The sequence below is a fragment of the Pempheris klunzingeri genome, chromosome 7 (genome assembly GCF_042242105.1).
Source record: "Pempheris klunzingeri isolate RE-2024b chromosome 7, fPemKlu1.hap1, whole genome shotgun sequence".
NCBI classification, from domain to species: domain Eukaryota; kingdom Metazoa; phylum Chordata; class Actinopteri; order Acropomatiformes; family Pempheridae; genus Pempheris; species Pempheris klunzingeri.
Genome location: NC_092018.1, coordinates 15,207,189 through 15,228,854, shown reverse-complemented (window position 1 = coordinate 15,228,854; position 21,666 = coordinate 15,207,189). Strand labels below are relative to the sequence as shown.

At 43.4% G+C, this 21,666-nt stretch overlaps 1 protein-coding gene across 2 annotated transcripts; it reads right to left on the bottom strand.

The window, feature by feature from the left end:
• Positions 1–6,283: 6,283 nt before the first annotated feature.
• Positions 6,284–21,195, bottom strand: fhip2b (FHF complex subunit HOOK interacting protein 2B). 2 transcript variants are annotated; one of them, XM_070833038.1, is made up of 19 exons: positions 21,005–21,195; positions 20,156–20,234; positions 19,972–20,057; positions 19,197–19,280; positions 18,970–19,074; positions 18,768–18,887; positions 17,671–17,850; positions 17,356–17,555; positions 16,885–17,002; positions 15,785–15,861; positions 15,250–15,406; positions 14,804–14,973; positions 13,942–14,100; positions 12,955–13,045; positions 12,700–12,846; positions 12,430–12,570; positions 12,218–12,318; positions 9,958–10,097; positions 6,839–7,309 (listed from the first exon to the last, which is right to left on the bottom strand). In XM_070833038.1, the coding sequence occupies exons 1-18, from the start codon at positions 21,053–21,055 to the stop codon at positions 9,995–9,997; spliced, it is 2,169 nt and encodes a 722-aa protein (XP_070689139.1). In that variant the 5' UTR covers positions 21,056–21,195; the 3' UTR covers positions 6,839–7,309; positions 9,958–9,994. The 2 variants fall into 2 exon arrangements, with proteins under 2 accessions (XP_070689138.1, XP_070689139.1); XM_070833037.1 differs by having other exon boundaries at positions 6,284–10,097.
• Between the last annotated feature and the right edge of the window lie 471 nt (positions 21,196–21,666).

Below are 21,666 nucleotides of genomic sequence, written 5' to 3'. Positions count from 1 at the left end.
ACCCACCAAATTGCGTACACGTACATAAATTGCAGTTCCGGGGGTAGGGGTTTTAGTGTTAGGGGGCGCTATAGAGCCATTATGCCACGCCCATTTGTGAGACCCATTAAATACGAAATTTTTCGCCAGGCCTGATTCGTGTGCAAATTTTCCTGACTTTTCATGCATGTTCAGGCCCTCAAATTTGCGTTTGTTTCGGCCCGAGAATAATAATAATAATTAAAGCTGCAAGCAGCGTTGGAGGGCCCTCGCACCTCCGCGCGCGTCGGGGCGTGCGGTGGCTCCGTCCCGTTACTGGACTCCGACCCTTCCATGCGCTTTCAGAATTTTCATGTAGTTTGGACAGCGCGTGAAGGACTTACACGTCACTTCCTGCGTCCTCTATGTGGCGCTAGAGAACAGTCACTAATCACATCCTGTATTCCAGTATATGAAGTGTTGACTACACTGTGAAAATTTCATGCAAATCAAATGATCATTGCCATAGACGTGTTACTTCCTGTTTCCACCAGGTGGCGCAATGACTGTGGTCACTAATTGGCATTTAGATGTCTTCAGGCCGGGACTCTTATTAAGCGTGACAAGTTTGAAAGAGATTGGATAATGTACACTGAAGTTACAGCAATTTCCTGTTCCATGGCGAACAGCGTTGCCATGGTGACAGCGTCTGACAAAACGTCAAGAGCTTCATAACTTTGCATCATCCATGTAGTGGGAATGTTTGGATCAAATTTGAGGTGTCTGTGATCAACCTGCTGAGAGAGAAACGTCTGAGAATAAAACATGCACTTCCTCTTGCCACTAGGTGGCGCTATGACTTTGAATGAATATTGACAAGTAGACGTCTTCAGGGCGGGACTCTCATCAGACATGTCAAGATTGGTGCTGATTGGATCACGTACAGTCAAGTTATTAACAATTTCCTGTTTGATGGCGAGTCATGGCGACACACTGAACTTTACCAGCTCGCCACGCCCAAACCGTTAAAGATTATATCAAACCTTTGATAACTTTTCATCCTTGATATTGTTTGTACCAGCTGACCCAGTTTGAAGTCGATCGCTTGAACCCCCTCGGAGTAGTTCGTTCATTTACGTCCCCTGTAAATGGCCAAAAATGTGTGAAAAATCCAATATGGCCGACGTCTTGTTGGGTTTAGGTCAATGCTCCAAGAGGCTTTTTTGTAGGTCCTATGGTCCCGCATATGTATACCGAATTTGGTACATGTAGGTAAAACGTAGACCGGGGGCTAGTTCGTCAAAGTTTTGTAGGGGGCGCCATAGAGCCATTTTGGCCCACCGAAACCCGTGAACTAAATAAGATTACTCATTTTAGCCCTCCTGACGTGCATGCCAAATTTGGTGAGTGTGCACGCATGCATAAGCTTCGAAATTACGTTCGATTTTCATGGCGAACAAGGCGTCGCCACGGTGACAGCGTTTGGCGAAACCTCAAGCCCTTCATAACTTTGCATCAACCACGTCTTGAGAATGTTTGGCTAAAATTTGAAGTGTCTGTGGTTAACCTGCTGAGAGAGAGACGTCCGAGAAAGAAGACATGTACCTCCTCTAGCCAGTAGGTGGCGCTATGACTATGGTTCAAAATGGCCACGTACATGTCTTCAGAGCCGGACAGTCATCAAACTGTATGAATTTGGTGAAGATAGGACCTTGTACAGTGGAGTTACAGCACTTTCAATTTTGATGGCGTAAAAAAAATTTCAATCGACAGTGTCTGCGTCGCCACGCCAACAGCTTTTGACGGAGACTCACGGCATTCGCTCCAGACCAACACCAACATCTTGAGGCTTCCTGGACCAAGTTTGAAGTGGATCCGATCAACTGGCTGGTCTTGAGGCATCATAGCGTAAAACATTAGCATTTCCTGTCACCACCAGGTGGCGCTGTGACTTAGAATGAATATTGACAGGTGGATGTCTATAGGGCGGGACTCTCATCAGACATGTGAAGTTTGGTGCATATTGGATCACGTACAGTCAAGTTATTAGCAACTTCCTGTTTGACGGCGAGGCACAAAATTTTGACAGGTCGCCACGTCCAAACCGTTAAAGATTATACCAAACCTTTGATAACTTTTCATCCTTGATATTGTTTCTACCAGCTGACTGAGTTTTGTTTCGATCGCTTCAACCCCCTCGGACGAGTTCGTTCATTTATGACCCCTATTTTTCACACATTTTTGACACGCAATTCAAAATGGCCGACTTCCTGTTTGGTTTAGGGCAATGCTCCAAGAGACTTTTTTGTAGATGTCATCGTCCTGCATATATGTACCAAATTCTGTACATGTAGGTTAAACGTAGTCCCGGGGCTAGTCCGTTGAATTTGTAGGGGGCGCTGTAGAGCCATTTTGCGACACCCATTTATGAGACCCATAAAATACAAAATTTTTCGCCAGGCCTGATGCGTGTGCAAATTTTCCTGACTTTTCGTGCATGTTCAGGCCCTCAAATTTGCGTTTGTTTCGGCCCGAGAATAATAATAATAATAATTAAAGCTGCAAGCAGCGTTGAAGGGCCCTCGCACCTCCGCGCGCGTCGGGGCGTGCGGCGGCCCCGTCTTGTGTTGGACTCCGACCCTTCCATGCGCTTTTAGAACGTTCATGTAGTTTGGACAGCGCGTGAAGGACTTACACGTCACTTCCTGCGTCCTCTATGTGGCGCTAGAGAACAGTCACTAATCACATCCTGTATTCCAGTATATGAAGTGTTGACTACACTGTGAAAATTTCATGCAAATCAAATGATCATTGCCATAGACGTGTTACTTCCTGTTGCCACCAGGTGGCGCAATGACTGTGGTCACTAATTGGCATCTAGATGTCTTCAGGCCGGGACTCTTATTAAGCGTGACAAGTTTGAAAGAGATTGGATAATGTACACTGAAGTTACAGCAATTTCCTGTTCCATGGCGAACAGCGTTGCCATGGTGACAGCGTCTGAGAAAACGTCAAGAGCTTCATAACTTTGCATCATCCATGTAGTGGGAATGTTTGGATCAAATTTGAGGTGTCTGTGATCAACCTGCTGAGAGAGAAACGTCTGAGAATAAAACATGCACTTCCTCTTGCCACTAGGTGGCACTATGACTTTGAATGAATATTAACATGTAGACGTCTTCAGGGCGGAACTCTCATCAGACATGTCAAGATTGGTGCTGATTGGATCACGTACAGTCAAGTTATTAACAATTTCCTGTTTGATGACGAGTCATGGCGAGACACTGAACTTTACCAGCTCGCCACGCCCAAACCGTTAAAGATTATATCAAACCTTTGATAACTTTTCATCCTTGATATTGTTTGTACCAGCTGACCAAGTTTGAAGTCGATCGCTTGAACCCCCTCGGACTAGTTCGTTCATTTACGTCCCCTGTAAATCGCCAAAAATGTGTGAAAAATCCAATATGGCCGACGTGTTGTTGGGTTTTGGTCAATGCTCCAAGAGGCTTTTTTGTAGGTCCTATGGTCCCGCATATGTATACCGAATTTGGTACATGTAGGTAAAACGTAGACCGGGGGCTAGTTCGTCAAAGTTTTGTAGGGGGCGCCATAGAGCCATTTTGGCACACCGAAACCCGTGAACTAAATAAGATTACTCATTTTAGGCCTCCTGACGTGCATGCCAAATTTGGTGAGTGTACACGCATGCATAAGCTTCGAAATTACGTTCGATTTTCATGGCGAACAAGGCGTCGCCACGGTGACAGCGTTTGCCGAAACCTCAAGCCCTTCATAACTTTGCATCAACCACGTCTTGAGAATGTTTGGCTAAAATTTGAAGTGTCTGTGGTTAACCTGCTGAGAGAGAGACGTCCGAGAAAGAAGACATGTACCTCCTCTAGCCAGTAGGTGGCGCTATGACTATGGTTCAAAATGGCCACGTACATGTCTTCAGAGCCGGACAGTCATCAAACTGTATGAATTTGGTGAAGATAGGACCTTGTACAGTGGAGTTACAGCACTTTCAATTTTGATGGCGTAAAAAAAATTTCAATCGACAGTGTCTGCGTCGCCACGCCAACAGCTTTTGACGGAGACTCACGGCGTTCGCTCCAGACCAACACCAACATCTTCTGGCTTTCCTGACCAAATTTGAAGTGGATCCGATCAACTGACTGGTCTTGAGCCATCATAGCGTAAAACATAAAGTTTCCTGTCACCACCAGGTGGCGCTGTGACTTAGAATGAATATTGACACGTAGACGTGTTCGGGGCGGGACTCTCATCAGACATGTCAAGTTTGGTGCTGATTGGATCACGTACAGTCAAGTAATTAACAATTTCCTGTTTGATGGCGAGTCATGGCGAGACACTGAACTTTGCCAGCTCGCCACGCCCAAACCGTTAAAGATTATATCAAACCTTTGATAACTTTTCATCGTTGAGGCCTTCTCTACCAGCTGACCAAGTTTGAAGTCGATCGCTTGAACCCCCTCGGACTAGTTCGTTCATTTACGTCCCCTGTAAATCGCCAAAAATGCGTGAAAAATCCAATATGGCTGACTTCCTGTTGGGTTTAGGTCATCGCTCCAAGAGACTTTTTTGTTCATCCTGAAGAGATACACAAACCCACCGAATTTCATACATGTACATAAAACGCAGTTCCGGGGCTGAGTTTAGGTGGCGCTACAGAGCCATTTTGCCACGGCCATTTGCGAAACCTTTAAAATACGTAATTTTTCGCCATGTCTGAATTTTGTGCAAATTTTGGTGAGTTTTCGTGCATGTTCAGGCCCCCAAATTAGCGATTCATTGTTTATAAAAAGGAGGAAAAGAAGAAGAATAATAATAATAATAATAATAATAATTCCTTCAGTTTCAACTATGTTTTTGGCCCCCTGGTCGCCTGGTTTTTTTCATTTGACGTATTTTTTCGAGGCCTACCTGCTCGGGGCCTGTGAGGTCCGTACACCTCTTGGTTCTTGGGTACTTGCACGTTTTCCTCCCTTGCTCGTTTTCCCCCACGCAGTTACAATAGGGTCCTCGCACCGCTTGGTGCTCGGGCCCTAATAATAATCCACACAGTTTCAACTATGTTTCGAGCCCCCTGGTTGGCTGGTTTTTTGCCATGTCGCGTATTTTTTCGAGGCCTACCTGCTGTGAGGTCTGTACACCTCTTGGTTCTTGGGTACTGGCCCGTTTTCCTCCCTTGCACGTTTTTCCCCCACGCAGTTTCAATAGGGTCCTCGCACCGCTTGGTGCTCGGGCCCTAATAATAATCCACACAGTTTCAACTATGTTTCGAGCCCCCTGGTCACCTGGTTTTTTCCATTTGACATATTTTTCCAAGGCCTACCTGCTCGAGGACTGTGAGGTCCATACACCTCTTGGTTCTTGGGTACTGGCCCGTTTTCCTCCCTTGCACGTTTTTCCCCCACGCAGTTTCAATAGGGTCCTCGCACCGCTTGGTGCTCGGGCCCTAATAATAATAATAATAATAATAATCCACACAGTTTCAACTATGTTTCGAGCCCCCTGGTTGGCTGGTTTTTTGCCATGTCGCGTATTTTTTCGAGGCCTACCTGCTCGGGGACTGTGAGGTCCGTACACCTCTTGGTTCTTGGGTACTGGCCCGTTTTCCTCCCTTGCACGTTTTTCCCCCACGCAGTTTCAATAGGGTCCTCGCACCGCTTGGTGCTCGGGCCCTAATAACAATAATAATCATTATTATCATTATTATTATTACGATTATTATTATTAATGTTAAGTGATTCTCATATTATTAAAACTGTAAACAACACAACAAGTAGTGGTAGTATTATTAGTATTATATAATACATCTTCTCACTCTGAGTGTACATGTTGTTATATATTATTGTTGGTAGTAGTAGTAGTGGTAGTAGTATTATTGGTATTATATAGTACAGCGCCTTACTATGATTGTGCATGTTGTTATATATTTTTATTAGTAGTATTATTATTAGTATTATTAGTAGTGGTATATGTATGTATTTTTAATACATTTTTTAATTCATACTTTTATATATTTATATTTTACTTTGTGTTTGAAGTGTATTCTTATTCTTTTGGAGCTGTGTGTAACAAAAAGCAATTTCCCCATGGGGATTATTAAAGTGATTCTGATTCTGAAAAAAATCATGATAACGTGTTCACATCTGAAATCAATCAAAAGCCAATCAATCAGACAGACCTCCCATGCTTTGCATTTACATATTTATACAGAATTATATAAGAAATACAATCAAAATCTATGAGTTGTTGTTGCTGTGACAGAAACTGAAATCTTATAGTCCTGATGACATGGTGTCTTTTAAAAAAAAAAAAAGAGCTGGACGGTAAATAATTCAAACTGAAGCTCTTTAAAAACAGATCCGATTCTGTTTATTGAGTCTTGATGCTTCTCGTTGTCTCAGATTGAACATCGCTTGTACAAAAATGTCCAAATTAATATTTATCTAAAAGGTTGTTTGTGAAATTAAAAAAAAACAAATATGTGAAAAAAAAATAAAACTGAATTAATGACGTCACATCAGAAATAAACCAAAATAAAACACACCAACAACACAATGTTCCAGTGTTTTTTCTTTTTTTAAATAAACACAATCAAGTTGAAAACATGAGTTAAACATTAAGGTCGGTGGTAATTTAAACTTGTGAAACTGAAAATATTTCCATAATCTGAGTTTGCATTCAAACAGGTCCTTAAATCAAACTAAAAATGAATCAAATAAAAAGTTCAAACTGTTTTGGCACATTTATAACAGACTGATTAATTGTCAGATAACAGTCATAATAAACATATTAAAAATGTTCATGTCAACAGTCAAATATTCAGACTAAATTAATGAAATCTCTCCTGTTGTCATTTGTGTCAAACTCTCCAAACTTTATGTAAATTCTCAGTTTCCAAAGATCCAAAATCTGTATAATTTTTGTTTTTTGCACAGGTTTTTTGTCACTTTTTAATCTCATACTTCTCTCTGTGTCTCTGTGTAAGTAAAACATGTACTGATAAGGTTCGATTGATTAATTAAATGAAAAGTTTTTTCAGGCAGAACTCAGTTAAAGACATTGAAAGTGTTTTTAGTGATGCGACTTCATGACGTCATCAGTGGGGTCACATTAATCTGTTCATCTTTGGGATTTAACAGTTAAACTGCACTTAAATATTTAAATACTTCTCACCTCCACAAAGTCCCCAATAAAACTGTAAAACAAAACTTTTTTCACATTTGAATATTTGTGTCTTAAAGTCAAAACTAGCTCGGCAGAGTTGAGACAGACTGATGGAGGCAGCAGAGAGGTTGGAGGTCAGGACATCGTCATCCTGAAGAGGAAGAGGAGGAGGATGTCACTGAGTGTGTTTGCATGTGTACTAATATCCTGGTTTTGATTTTCTTCATGTTTTGGCGATTAGGTGGAACATGAGAAACTTGTTGTTCATCTCACTGTTTACATGATCGTAACAGTTTCCAGGTGTCTGATCGTCTGTGTGCAGGTGAGTCTTGAGTTATTGATTTTGCACCTTCTCAGTCACGACCTGGATCAGCTGTTTTATAGGCCACGGTATCCGAGTTCCCACCAGAGTGCTCCAGGTAGCAGATCCAGGGGGTTTTAAATCATCACAGCTAACTTGAAAAAGCCTGACATAAATTAATGTAGACTTTAACTTAAAGCTCAACCTGTGTGTATGGAGAACATAAGCAGCCCAGAAGAGCTGACTGTTGATGGGACGAGGCTGCATCGCTGCAACTATATGAAGAATAGAACGGGCTGGTCACCAAAAAAATAATAAATAATAACAGCTTGGATTTATATAACGCCTTTCAAGAAACCCAAGGACACTTTGCATAGTAGAGCAATACTGCTGCAAGAAACAAAGCAAGAGAGATGCCTTAAATAAAACTAAGTTATACGAACCTACTTATTGTTTCATTTGTATATAAATGAACATTCAGATACAGATGGACTGTGGGTACCTCATAAGTGGGCTAGATAACACTGACCTAGTGTGAAGCCCCTCTGATAACCCATGTTACATCTTCACAGGAGTGACAGGAGACAAATGAAAGGCGGTTTATTTTTGGCATAAATTAACAGAAATTCCATAAAACCCTTTCAGTGTGTTGTAATTCAAGTGGTGTGAGAAAAAACTAGACTTCTGCAGCTCCTCTTGGCCTTTTTCAGGCTTTAGTAAATCTAACTTGTGACGGGAGGCTTTGGCCAATCACAGGTCCTGTCAGAAAGAGAGAGTGTTCCTATTGGGTGTTCTACAAACGTCCCTTCACACGCAAAGAAAAAGTCTCCATTCCAGCTTTGGAACAACTGTCTACACTGCAAAGCAACCAAACAAAGGAAGGCGGACTAATCGAATCTGAAACGCCTTGTTTGACACACGGCTGAACTAAGCTGCTAAGGAGCACGCTGGTTCTGCGGTATAAGTCACCATGGTTACATTCCTATAAATGATAAATGGACTGTACTTGTGCCTTTCTAGTCACTTCTGCCACTCAAAGTGCTTTTACACAGCAGGTATAAGACACAGTGACTCTGAAAAAAGGGATGTGATGTTTACATACACGACAGACCTGATCCTGACCAGGATACTCGAGAGCATGTGAACGCACTCGCTGACTCTTCAGTGCGATCTGACAACCAGTCGGCCGCTCTGAGGGACATCCGCATTTTAAACCCTACCCAGACCAGGTCTCAGGATCGGACCTCCTACAGGTCTGACAGGAACCTGTTCCAGTGTTGAGACGCACAGTTTAAAGGACAGCTTCACACTTTTTTCGAGTTTATCTATAGAACATCCACACATGCACATTTGAACTGAAACATCTTGCTGTAATCATTCCTCCTGACTGTGTACATTATTTTATTTTCCCCCATTGCGTTTCAGTCTCTTCACTGTAGCTCAGTAAGAAAACACAAAGAGGGAATTTTGTACTGAACTTTAGAAAATCTCCTCTTGATGTGTTGAACTCCAGCTGTTGAAGCTTTGTATTAACTTCAGATAAACTTTATAGGAAGTACTGTGGATTGATCCTCCTTCCCGTCTATTGGGACTGGATTATAAAGAGATTTCTACAGTTATTGTGAGCCGGAGAGATAATTACAGGCACCGATAACTCTCTCAGGGTACATAAAGATGTAATGGTGATGATGGTGATTAAGACAAACTGTGAACTCATCCTAAAAAGACAAAGTTAAAAAAAAGATCCACGTGAAGCTTAAAGTGAAGCAGGAAGTTAACCTGTTTCCTCATCAGTGTGTGGCTCCGCCCCTCTCTTATTATCCAATCAGTTCAGTGGAATCTATTCTCAAGCTTTCCTGTTGCCAATCATCATCATCATCATCATCGATGTCGCTTCACAGTTCATCCTCATTCTCAAACCCACACCGGTGTCCAGGCTGCGCCTGCTCGCCGAGGAAAATCTCTGGCTGACATTCATTCTATTTATGGCTCTACTAATCAATAAGGTCGACACGGATGTCTTCATCAAATAAAACATCCGCTTTTGTCCTCATTTGTGTCTCTTTCCTGACTGAATTATTATTATATTACGAACATTAAAACAAATAAATAACTAAACCTGTTGCGTTAGAGCTGATGATGTCACTGATGATGATGTTGATGATGATGATGCGATAGGAGCGGTTTTATTTCACCAATCAGACTGCAGAGTCAGGATGAAGTTCATTAAGGCTGAGGCGGTGAGACATTCACAGGGTTGCTTGAGGAACGCTGCAGCTGCAGGTCACACAGGCTTCAATCAGGTTCTCAGCCAATGTCCGAGAGGTTAAAATCTTCAGGTGAAAAACCGGAAGTCAACCGGAGAGGGTCCAGTAGAGACCAGAGGAGTTCATGTAGTTCCAGTTTACTCAGCTCTACCTGTTCCAGGTCACCTGTCCCCACCTGCTCAGGTGTACTTGTCAGAGTGGCGATGTAGAGGTCAGGTGTACTGGGCGTACCTGTAAATATGTTCCTGTCCAAAGTGGTGCAGGTGAGTCACTGCTGCTCCAGGGGCAGTTTGACGAAGGCGATGGCAGCAAGCTCTTTACAGAACTCCTCAAGGACGATGAGTCCTCTCAGAAGGGTCAGGTGCTCCAGTCTGAATGAATGAATGAATGAATTACTTTATCATCACTGCATGCTCACATACAAACGAAATTAGCTGTCTCTCATAAAAGAAGAACTGTTTCCATTTGCTCTATTTAAGACACATCCACATCCACACATACAATAAAATTGTTAAATAGATAAAATATGTTAAATAAAGTGCTGTAAAATAAGAATGAGATAAAAAGTGCATATGTAGTTATTGGTGATATAATTTAAAACTGCTGACATGGGGAATGAAGCGGGGTTGGGGGGTCACATCCACAAGAAAACACAGGTAAACTGGACATCAACTGCAGGTCAAATAACTGACAAGATGTCCTGTCTGTGTTCACTTCATCAACCTTTCAGCAGGTAACAGCAGAGAGCTCCTAATAACAGTTTTTACCTGCTGACATGACGAGACCTTCACTGAACGTCGTCTAGTTTCTCGGCAGTAAACCGGCTGCTCTGTTCATGCAGTAGAACCTGAGACAAGTGTACAAGGTCAACTAAGAGACCGTTGCACAGCTCTGAGGGCACCGTGTGTGGGCCGAGTATTCACACCTGCTGGGGCTGACCTGCTTGGCTTCATCCACACTCCAATGGGAATGCGTCACCATGGCAACTGGTTGCCCTGACAGTTAGGTTTGTTACAGATAAACGCGTGCACACCTGTCCTGTCCGACAGAGGCACATTTCCTCGACCTTGACGGGCCACAGCGGTGATCACCCACCCACCGCCTCTCTGTGATTAATACTTTTGAAAACGTGCAGACCGAAAGGTGTTACAAACAATTTATTCAGTCTGACACATGTATTGTCACCCCCTGCTGTTGAATGTTGCCCAACTTGAATGTGATTGACAAAAGTTTAGTTGGTCACATAAGAATAAAGAAACAAATGAAGAAGTTTTATTTTGTAGTATTGCATTAATGCATTGAACTCACATTCTCACACACCAGCATCTACTGTGAAGCTCATTGCTGTTTTTCACTTGTATTCAGAAGGACAGTAGTTCCTATTTTTTTCTTCTGGATTGTAAACACAGTAAGGAATTTGTTTGTTTGCCGCTCGCGCTAGCTGGTGATTTGAGAAAAAAGGTGGGACGAGTCCCTAAAACAACATGTTTGGGACTAAGGCGACATCTCAGGATGGACTGTTGGGTTCAGGTGTAGCATCACCCAACAGGACGAGGGCGCGGAGCTCTCTCACTCTTTTTAGCCGACACAAACAGCTACAGATGAACAAGAATGATGCAGATCAGTAATGCTGATCATTGTCTGAATTGCTTATTGATCTGTTGGTAATGCCTCGGGTTATCAGTTGGGGGATCGCGCTTCTCTCCCTCACTTAATACAGACGAGCGAAGGCGAGAGCTCCGTGTTAATACAGACACAAGCACCTGTGAGAAACTGAGCTATGTGGTCACAACAACCCTCTGCCAGTTTCTGAGACCTTTTTTTGACTTCAACAACCCTCCCCCCTACATGACTGATCCCTGTGTTGACCAGCTGTCGCAGCTCCATGCATTCTGGCATTTTAGTGTTCCTCCTCAGGTTCAAGACAAACCTGGAGGGGGACACAAGGGGCCCTGAAGGCCTGATCCACAGCCAATCCTCTTTTGACCACACACACACACACACACAGGTACCAGTACTGTGTGCATGATTGAGAGGATTGGCTGTGTCTGCAGCACATAGACCTGACCAGTGATGGTTAGCAAACTCTAGAAGCATCACAGCCTCAAAATCAGAAAGCAGTGCAATAATGGAAGCTCTGTCTCGCCTTTTCTTCAAACCCAAAGAGGACTTTGGAGGCCAGTTACCGCACACACTACATGGAGAATCACCTGTGGATGAAGTGTAAATCAAACTGCTTCCTCCAGTGAGGACAGATTTCAAACAGGGGTAAATTGTTGCTCCACCTCTGAGCTCACAGCAGCTGGTATACTGTCTAAAAAAATACAGCGGGGCAACAATTTGCCACCGTTCTCTGGTTCACTGTAAACAAGTAAAGCAGCCTTCACTGTGAATCTTCTTTGGGGCCATTTTGTGTGTTGTCTGTCTGAAAATGGCTCAAGAGAAGCAGAAAGACAGAGAGACAGAGAGAGAGAGAGAGACAGGTAGTTACCCAGCATTGTGGCTCAGTCCCAGCAGATGTCTCCTGGCATTCAACAGTCTGTCTGTCAGGTTGGAAACCTGCTGGATTCTCTGCATCAACTCTCCCATCAACTGAGACACAGACAGACAGGAAGGCATCTGAATACCTGAGATAGGTAAGTGAATTGAATTTATAGCAGCTAGACAGGTAGATGCCTGTCTGTGTGTGTTTGTGTGTCTCACCCTGATGAGGACAGAGAAGAGCGACCTGGAGCAGTGAGACAGGTGTATGTAGGGGTTGAGCAGGTATTCATGCAGCAGTGGGTGGTTGAACGCCGACAGTCTGGACAGAACTGCAGTCAGCTGCAGGTTCAACTCGTACGGCTGAAAACGCACAACATGGTCATCAATAACACCCAGAACACACCTGAGACAGGTACAGGTACAGGTGAGTCAGAGTCATCACACAGGGCAGACGAGTGGGTGTGAGATCAGACAGACAGGTGTGTCTACCTGCTCCAGGACGCGTCCAAGTCGGTCAAACAGAACCCTCAGCAGGTGACCTTCAAAGAACTCCTCCACCTCACCTGAGGAGGAGGAGGGAGGAGGAAGACTGAGCGGCCAATCCCACGGCTGAGAGAGAGACTGACACCCTGTCACCTGAGATACAGCAGAGGAGAAGAACACCGTCAGTCCTCTGGTAGCTCTATCCTCGTGAGGACCAGTGACGATGTAGAGATATAAATATTTGTGTGTGTGTGTTCTGACCAGTGTGTGAGCGTCATGGACATATGACTCGTACCCTCCCTCCTGCAGCAGCTGAGCCGATCGTACCTGAACAGGAACTAAACACAGGAAACTACACACACACACACACACACACACACACACACACCAGAGTTATTGACGAGTCTTCACAGCCTGATGGGAGCAGCTCCACATAACTGTTAACATTAACCTTGGTTCTCCGGCTAGCTGCTACTAATAGAAGCAGCAGTGTACGCCTGGTAGTTGGGTCCGATCGAGGTCGGACAACACTCCCACCACAAACTGCTCCAGAGCTCGTTATGGACCAGACTGAGACCACCTCCTCTAAAGGCTCTCTGTGTGGCTGCTTTGGTCGCCACACCAAGTGGGAAAAGAGTTAAGTCTGATTTTAACTGGACTAAAAAGCTGGTGTGAAAATACCCTCAGATTCATGTGATCACAAAGTTTCCTGTTTCCTGAGAGGAGTTTTGTTACATTTCTTCCCTCATCTCACTCTAAATGTTTCCTGTCAGTCTGACTCCCACAAAGCTAAAATATCCCCCCAAAAAATGACCCATAAAAAACAAAAAGTTGAGCTCGACAGTTGAAGTCTATTTGATATGAGTCCACAACAAGTGAGTAGGAGTACCTTATTTCATCATCTGCTGAATTCTGCTGAATTTTTGAATGAATGCAACGAATAAACAGAGGGAAGAGGGACTGATAAATAGAAACATAAATAATGATTTCTTTCAGTGGCATTAAACAGACAGAAGCTGTTGACAGCAACACATTTACCAAACTGTATCACACCAGTCAGGAAAAATCTCCATTTAGATAAAAAGACTGTGAAAGTCTGCTGCTGGTGTTCGGGTTCGTGCTGAGCTGTGATTCGCTCAAATCAACTGTGAAGAAATAAAACTAGGAACAGAAATGGGTTCAGTTTCCACAGACTGAATCACATTTGCCTGACCTCAAGGAGTGTGTGTGTGTGTGTGTGTGTGTTACCTGTTGACGATGTCAGCAGCTGATCCCAGTCCAGAGGGAGGAGGAGGAGCAGAGGAGGAAGATGAGAAAAGAGCGGGAGGTGGAGGGGGAGTAGGGAGCAGCTGACTGTCTGACAACAACAAGCCATCAGAGAAGAAGAAGGGGTCCTCCTCCAGATCACTGACACAATGAACAGACAGAGACACGAACATGTTTACTATAACATTATAGCCCTTACTGTCATTTCACTGTGGCAGTCAATTCTGTGCATGCCACATCTGTTTACTGTCCATCCGTCCTGAAGAGGAGTCCCTCCTCTGTTGCTCTTCCTGAGCTTTCTAACATATTTCCCTCATTAAAAAGGACATTGGGAGAGTTTTTCTGTATCTGAATCGAGGCTCTGAGGATGACTGTGAAGTCATTTGTGACTTTGAGCTGAAGAAATCCACAAAGAGGATCTTTAGCTGTCTGTACTGGCCGTACATTGTCATGTGAATGGTTTCTATTCATTTCCTGTATTCTGCCAACAGCATTAGATTGTTAGAGGAGGTGCTAAGATTAAATAATATGTAAATTCTGGACCAAATGTCCATTGTGTCAATTTTGTGGAGGTTTTAAATGAATAACATTGTAATGTTTTATTCTAGAGAAACTCACTGATCTTAATTTTATTTTCTCTCAAGTCTCACCACGATGTACTTTTTATTGCTCTTATGTGCACACTTTACCTTTAAGCAATATGTATTAAGATTTTGATCTTTTTTTTGAAAACATCCGCTATGGATAATTACCCCATATAACTCCACTTCAAATAATCCGAATTATCCCTTTATGTGAATCTTGAAAAGTGATATCATGTTGTGATATGGTGTGATGGACTCACTCGCTGTCCTCGTGGGTCTCGTTGTTCTCTGTGTGTCTGTCGTCCTGTCCTGCAGCAGGTGGAGAGAGGTATCTACGACTCTTCAGGAAACTCAACACCAGGATGTCCAAAATGTCCCTATGAGGCTTCTGTAGTAACTCCTCCACCAGAGACAGAGACACCATACTGATCTGAGGACAGAGAGAGACTGACTGTTTGTGATGCAACACGAGTCAATATCAGCATCAGTCTCTTGTGGGGTTCCACAGGGCTCCATCTTAGGTCCTGTTTTATGTTCTTTATATCTGCTTCCACTAGTAGATATAATGATATTGTAAATATACTGAATAACATCCCTTATCATTCAATCCAGGTGAAGCTCATGATGTCAGTTGGACGTGATCTACACACAGACAGGTAAGCTGCAGTGCTGTTTGTCCCTGCAGGTCTCCTGTGGTTGGACTCACCTGGTCAGAGATGTGGTCGCAGCGTTGCAGCAGCAGGTGCGTCAGTGTATGCGTCCTCAGCAAGAAGTGAATCAGCTGATCCAGCAGAGAGGAGGACTGGACGAGTCTGACAGCAGCACAGACGAAGGAGGTGGAGACCAGGACCACCTGCTCACACCTGAATCACACAAACACACCAGCACATCAGAGACAGCACAGCATCCACTGTACATCCTATGTAATAATGAGAGGAAGAAGAGGAGGAAAGACAGGGGAAGAAGAAGAAGAAAAATAGAAAAAGGAGGGAAGGGGAAGAAGGAAGAAGATGAAGAAGAACAGATAGAAGAGGAGGATGTTGAAGAAAAAGAAGGAGGAAAAAGTGGAAGACGTGAGGAAGAAGACGAAGGAAAAGAAGAAACAGGAGAACAAGGAGAGAAAAAAGGAGATGAGGAAGAAGAGGAAAAAGAAGGATAGGAGGAAGAAGAGGATGAAGAAAAAGGAGGAGGTGGAAGAAGAAGAAACAAGAGGAGGGGAGAAGAGGTTGAGGCAGACTCACGTGTGCTGCAGCTGAGGCTGAACAACATCCACCAACCAGAGCTGATGAACACACTGAGCTAGCTTCACTGCTAACACCTGTTCTCACACACACACGCACGCACACACACACACACACACACACACACACACACACACACACACACACACACACACACACACACACACACACACACACACACACACACACACACACACACACACACACACACACAAAGAGGCAGGTGTTACAGTCGTTATAATCAGCAGAGGTCCTGGTGTGTGTAAACATCTTATACTGGTTTCAGACTGTAGACACCTGATCCAGGTTTCTGCCCTCTGATGTGTCCTTCACAAAACTTTCATTTATAATTGCCAACGCAGCTGCTATAATTCTAAACAGACGGCAGAAAAAGAAACAAAAACTGGCACACACACAAAAAAACACTACCCAAAATCACAAATTTGCTGATTTACATTACACTAACATTATCACAATACCTCTGTGTTTGGACAAGGTGGTAGCTAATTTGCAGTGGAGTTCTTACTTTACAAATTATGGTTATGACAGATTTGCACTGGATTAAGATCACAGACAACCTCTGCAGTGATTACATATTAATAGATGTCTCCAGGTAACACTAGTCCTGTACCAAGGCTTTAGCCAGTAAAACAAAGCATGATTGTAAATGAGCACAGTGAAATGAAAAGGGAGCCTGACTTTAGTGATGCTGATCACAAACTGAGTGTTAACTACATCAAGTTTGATTTAAATTCTTGATTTAAAGTCAGACAAAAAAACAATAATAAAAGCAAAGAAAGTTGCAAATTAGCATAGAGGATAAATTGTAAAAACAGACATTCTACTCTATAAACAAATGTGGGAAAGGTTTATCATCAAACAGCTTCACATTCAGTACGACAGAACCACGAGGTAGCGACATGGAACCACTTTAACGAACTGCAAATCAATTAACTGAATATAGTGGACCAATCCGAGCGGAGTATGTATGCAGCGCTTCACAAAACATACGTGTGAAAGGCGTGTTAACAGTAGTATCAGGAGTACTATTAGTAGTACTTCCAGCAGTATAATCTCAGACAGTGTGCAGGTGTGTGTACCTGAGGTGCTTCTCTCATCAGGTGATCCAGAAAGTCGAACCAGGAGAAGAAGTTGGTCATGTGATCAGAGGCGGGAGAGTCTGACCTGAGATCAGAGCTGCAGCGAGAAAACTGAGAGCTGACAGGAAAACACACCGTCAGTACACGCTAAGTACAAAGAACACACAAATACTCCTTCAGTAGTACTTACGCCGTCAGTACACGCTAAGTACATACTAATACTACTTCAGTAGTACTCATCCTGTCAGTACATGCTCAGTACACACTAATACTACTACTGCAGTCCTACTGCTATCATACTGTCAGTACATACAAATACTACAATTCAGTATTCAGTGTGTGTGTGTTCAGTCTGTGTTCAATGTGTGTGTCTAGTGTGTATTCAGTGTGTGTATTGAGTGTGTGTGTATTCTGTGTGAGTGTCCAGTGTATATTCAGTGTGTATTCCATGTGTGTATTCAGTGTGTGTACCTCCACGGTGTATCAGGCCAGCTCTGAACCTGTCCAGGGTCCAGACTCTCCAGAGGCAGCAGGCAGTAAAGCTCCTGTAGCCTCCCAGCCAGTAGCTCTCCCAGCTGGGTTCGATCACAGAGAATCTCCCCTGAAGATCCGGACTGGAGACTGGAGAGCAGCAGGAGGCTCTCGTAGGCCTTCAGACACACTGAGCCCCTCTATGACGATACGATGACGACACGATGACTACATGACGACACTAAAACTTCTCCTCCATGTTGATGAAGGTTAAAAATCACCGCCTTCATTGGGTCATTTACCACAGTTGCTCACCTGACTCTTAGTGAGCTGCAGCAGAGCCGACAGCAGACCAGACTCTGATTGGACAGAGCTGCAGGCAGGTGAATCTGATTGGCTGGACGGCGGTGGCGGCTCGGCCCTCTGGTTTGAGGCTTGTGTGCAGGGCTGTGATTGGTCAGAGGCTGGTGTCCTGGCTGCTGGTTGGTCCAGAATCTGGAAACACAGAATCACAAACAGGGAGATATCACATCTATCCTCTTGTGTGATCATCCCCCCAATCAACAATCAATCCAATAATGTCAATATACAAATATCAGTCATTTTTGTTTTTTTCCTGATTCCGGTTTATCTCCTTGTTTGTTTGGCTGTTTGAATCTGGTAAAAGCCATAAAACATCTGTAACATCTGTATGTATATTGTTTATATGTTCATTGCCCATCAAATAAACTAATAAATTAACTAATCTAACAATGAAGGAAGGAATGCCTTTATGTCTGTCAGTCATTTTCTTTTCATCCGACCGACTGCACACATGGTGGCTGTATTCCTGAGGACCCAAGGGAGTGCAGTGTCAAATTTGGTGCAATTTGGCCACATGGTGGCTCCAACACATTTTGAGTAATCATCTCCAAATTTGGTATAAAACATCTCCCTTTTAAATACATTTTTTTCAGATTTTTAATATTTCATACAGTTTTGCTAAAGCTGTCCCTAAAAATTTGCTCAAATACTGTGAGCACCGCTTATATTACAAAAAACTTCATATGTCCTCAATGCTTTGTGCTGCCTCCACATTTGGTGGACACGTGTAGATATGACGTTTGGCACCATTTGGCCAACAGGTGGCGCTGTAGCATCATCACCTAAATGTAGAGGAAGGAATCTGTGACTGTCTGTCGCATATCGAGATCTGAGGCAGAGCAGCATCGAGTGTGAAATCGATCAGATGAGCGCTTCTCGAGAACACTGCAAGTGGTTACTACATTAAAGTTGGCAAGTTAGTTGGTTTCTCTGAAAGCTTTTTTATTAGCTGACAGTTCGTGAGACTAGTTAAAGCAGGTGGTCAGCTGTTAACCCTTAGGACCTCTAAGGGTTAATGTAGTTAACGGCGTTAGTGGGGCCGACTTTACCTCTAAGACGTATCTGAGCGTGTGCGGATCCTGTTTGACTCTGGAGCAGACGACCAATAAGAAATGAGCTGCCTCCTTCTCAGTGTTGGAACCAGGAAGTGCACAGAGACGGATCAGTTTCTAGGGGCAGAGCAGAGGCCACACAGATTCACACTCCAAACTATTTTCTTTGAAACTGTGCAGGTGTGAGGTGTTTGTGTACCTGAACAGGTCTGTAGACGTTGACCAGCTGCAGGAGAGGCTTCTGCATCTGAGACAACAGCTTAGAGAAGAACAGAAAGACCTGCTGAACCATACCTGGAGGATACTGAGGAGGGGAGGGGAGGAGAGGAGAGGAGAGGAGAGGAGAGGAGAGGAGAGGAGATTTAAACCTGAGTATAAAATAAAGATGGAGGTGAATAACCAGAACCTGTTATAACCCGTTGTTACCTGAGCCTTTCCCAGAGTGCACAGAGTCTCCAACAGTTTGTGCTGCAGCAGATACTCAATACAAGGTCCTGTCTGCTCCTCGCCCTGTTTATCAAGATACCAGTCAATACAATCAATACATCTGTGGGAGCCTGAAAGAAGTTTATTAATGTTTAAATGGTTGGCATGTAATATTGTTCAGGTAAGCTACAAGGTGGAGCCATACAGTGTCAGGACCTCTTTGGAAATTGATTATTTTTCTGTACCACTTATATTTTTTTCAGTTCAGTTCAGTTAGTTCATTGTCATTCAAACATGTAAAAAGAATGAAAATTGGTACCCAAGTCCAGCAGGATAAAGAATAAATAACATTTTGCAGTATAATAGTTTAAGTAAACCCGTTGTTTATAAAGTTTGCTGAGACACCTTTGTGTGCTAATGCATTTTGAATAAACCTTGACCTTACTTTGTTACCCCTCTATTTCATGAATATTATTTGAGTCAAATCGTTTAAACTCAACCAGTTTTGTTCAGCCACTCTGCAGCTGTAATTGGAGATCAGTAAAGTCAAATCTGAGCACTCGTACGTCCACATTAATCCAATTACATTTGTAAACATTTTTCTCTGTCCGTTCAGACTAATGTTTTGACCCCATCAGAAAGGTTTTTAAGTGAAAGTTGTGAAAATTCACACTGGAAGGTGGAGTGAACAAAAGCCGTCATACAGACGTGCTGTCACTTAAAAACAGAGATTTTATATTGGTTAACTGTGTGTGTTCAGGTGTGTGTGTGTTACCAGTTGTTTCTCCTCATACACCAGGATGTCCAACATCTGTTTGAGACGCCAGGGGATCTCTGTCTGTTTGACAGGTCGGCTGTCATCTACACACACACACGCACACACACACACAGAGGTGAATCTGATTGGCTGATCAGGTGGTAACAGTTAACAGTATGTGTAAGTTTCAGCGGCTCCTCACCTGTCGTCTCGATGTAATAGTTGGTAATTGACTTCCAGTGATCCACAAAGGAGTCCAACAGATCCACTGTAGGCTCCCTCTGACAGGCAAGACAGGTAAAGAGACAGAGAGACAGGTACAGAGAGATAGAGAAAGAGTGATATAAAGAGTCAAATTAATTTGTTTGTTTGTTTAATTTGTTTTACCTGAAAAAACCAACTGAAAACAGTTTGGACCTCTTAACTCACAGCCTCCATAGTGAAAACACAACAGACTTATTTTAAGAAACACTCAGTTAGGGGTAAGACAGACATCTGAGGAGTGCTCACTCAGTTAGGGGTGCGATAGACGTGTGTGTGTATGTATGTGTGTGTGTGTGTGTGTGTGTGTGTGTGTGTGTGTGTGTGTGTGGTCGTAATGATCAATCGGTCGGTGAGTGTAAACACAGACAGACAGACAGACAGACAGACCGAGCCCTTCCCCTTCCCCTCCATCTCTGTCTGGACCTGTCTGTGTGTTTCAGTCTGTCTCAGCACCTGAAGACATTCCTCCACGTAGACACATACTTACCTGCTGCAGGTAAACTGACACAGAGCCACAACACCTTTGTCCACCGAGCTAACAGTTAGCTTCACGGTCACGTTACTCTCGTTAACTCACAGATAAACAGTTGACAGAGTTAGTTTCTGGTGTCAGATTAATCAAACTGTCGGTGTCCTCTCGGCTCTCAGAGAGACAGACAGGCCGACAGTGAGACAGTCTGTCTGTGTGTCTGTCCGCCGCCTTCACTCCGTTAAACTTTATTAAACTTTTTTTTAAACTCAGCTTACAGAAGCTAACTGAGCTAACCTTAAGTAGCTGCTAACTCACCGTCTCCAGCGCGTGCAGCAGCATGCTGGTTAGCTTGTTAAACGTTTCCATCCTCCCACCAAAACCAACTGTCCGTTAACCCGGTTAAGCCCGGTTAGTTACCGGCTGTTTACCGGTTAGTTCCCGGTTTACTGCGACATGTTGACAACTAATCTAACAGCTGATCGCTGTGCGTCAAACTGAAGCTACGACATAAACATCCGGGAGGAGTTTCAAAATATGAGGAGATGATCCAAAACACTGTATGATCACATCCGGTAATCCATTTCAAAATAAGAGTGTTACAGAGGGGGGAGGATGGACATTTTTTACGAGGTATTGTGGCAATTTGCACATGAACTATGAGAGATATCTCTCTCTCTGATATTTTTTTTCACATTTGAAAATAAAACTCATATAAACACGTGTCCATCGCCATGGCAGCACCGAGGATGATATCGACCTCTTGTAATGCGTGTCATTTTCAGACGTGCTGCCCAGCTGTCACTGGTTTAGCTGGTGGACCAGTAGCACCCCCCTCCTCTATGAGACTGGGTCGATGTGATCACTAGAGATCTCTGTTTTTAATTCTCTATATTCATCTTTTTTCTCTTTCATGAAATCATTATGATGATGCTTGACCTCCGAGTGTGTTATTTTACCTTTTTTTATTAAGGTGCATT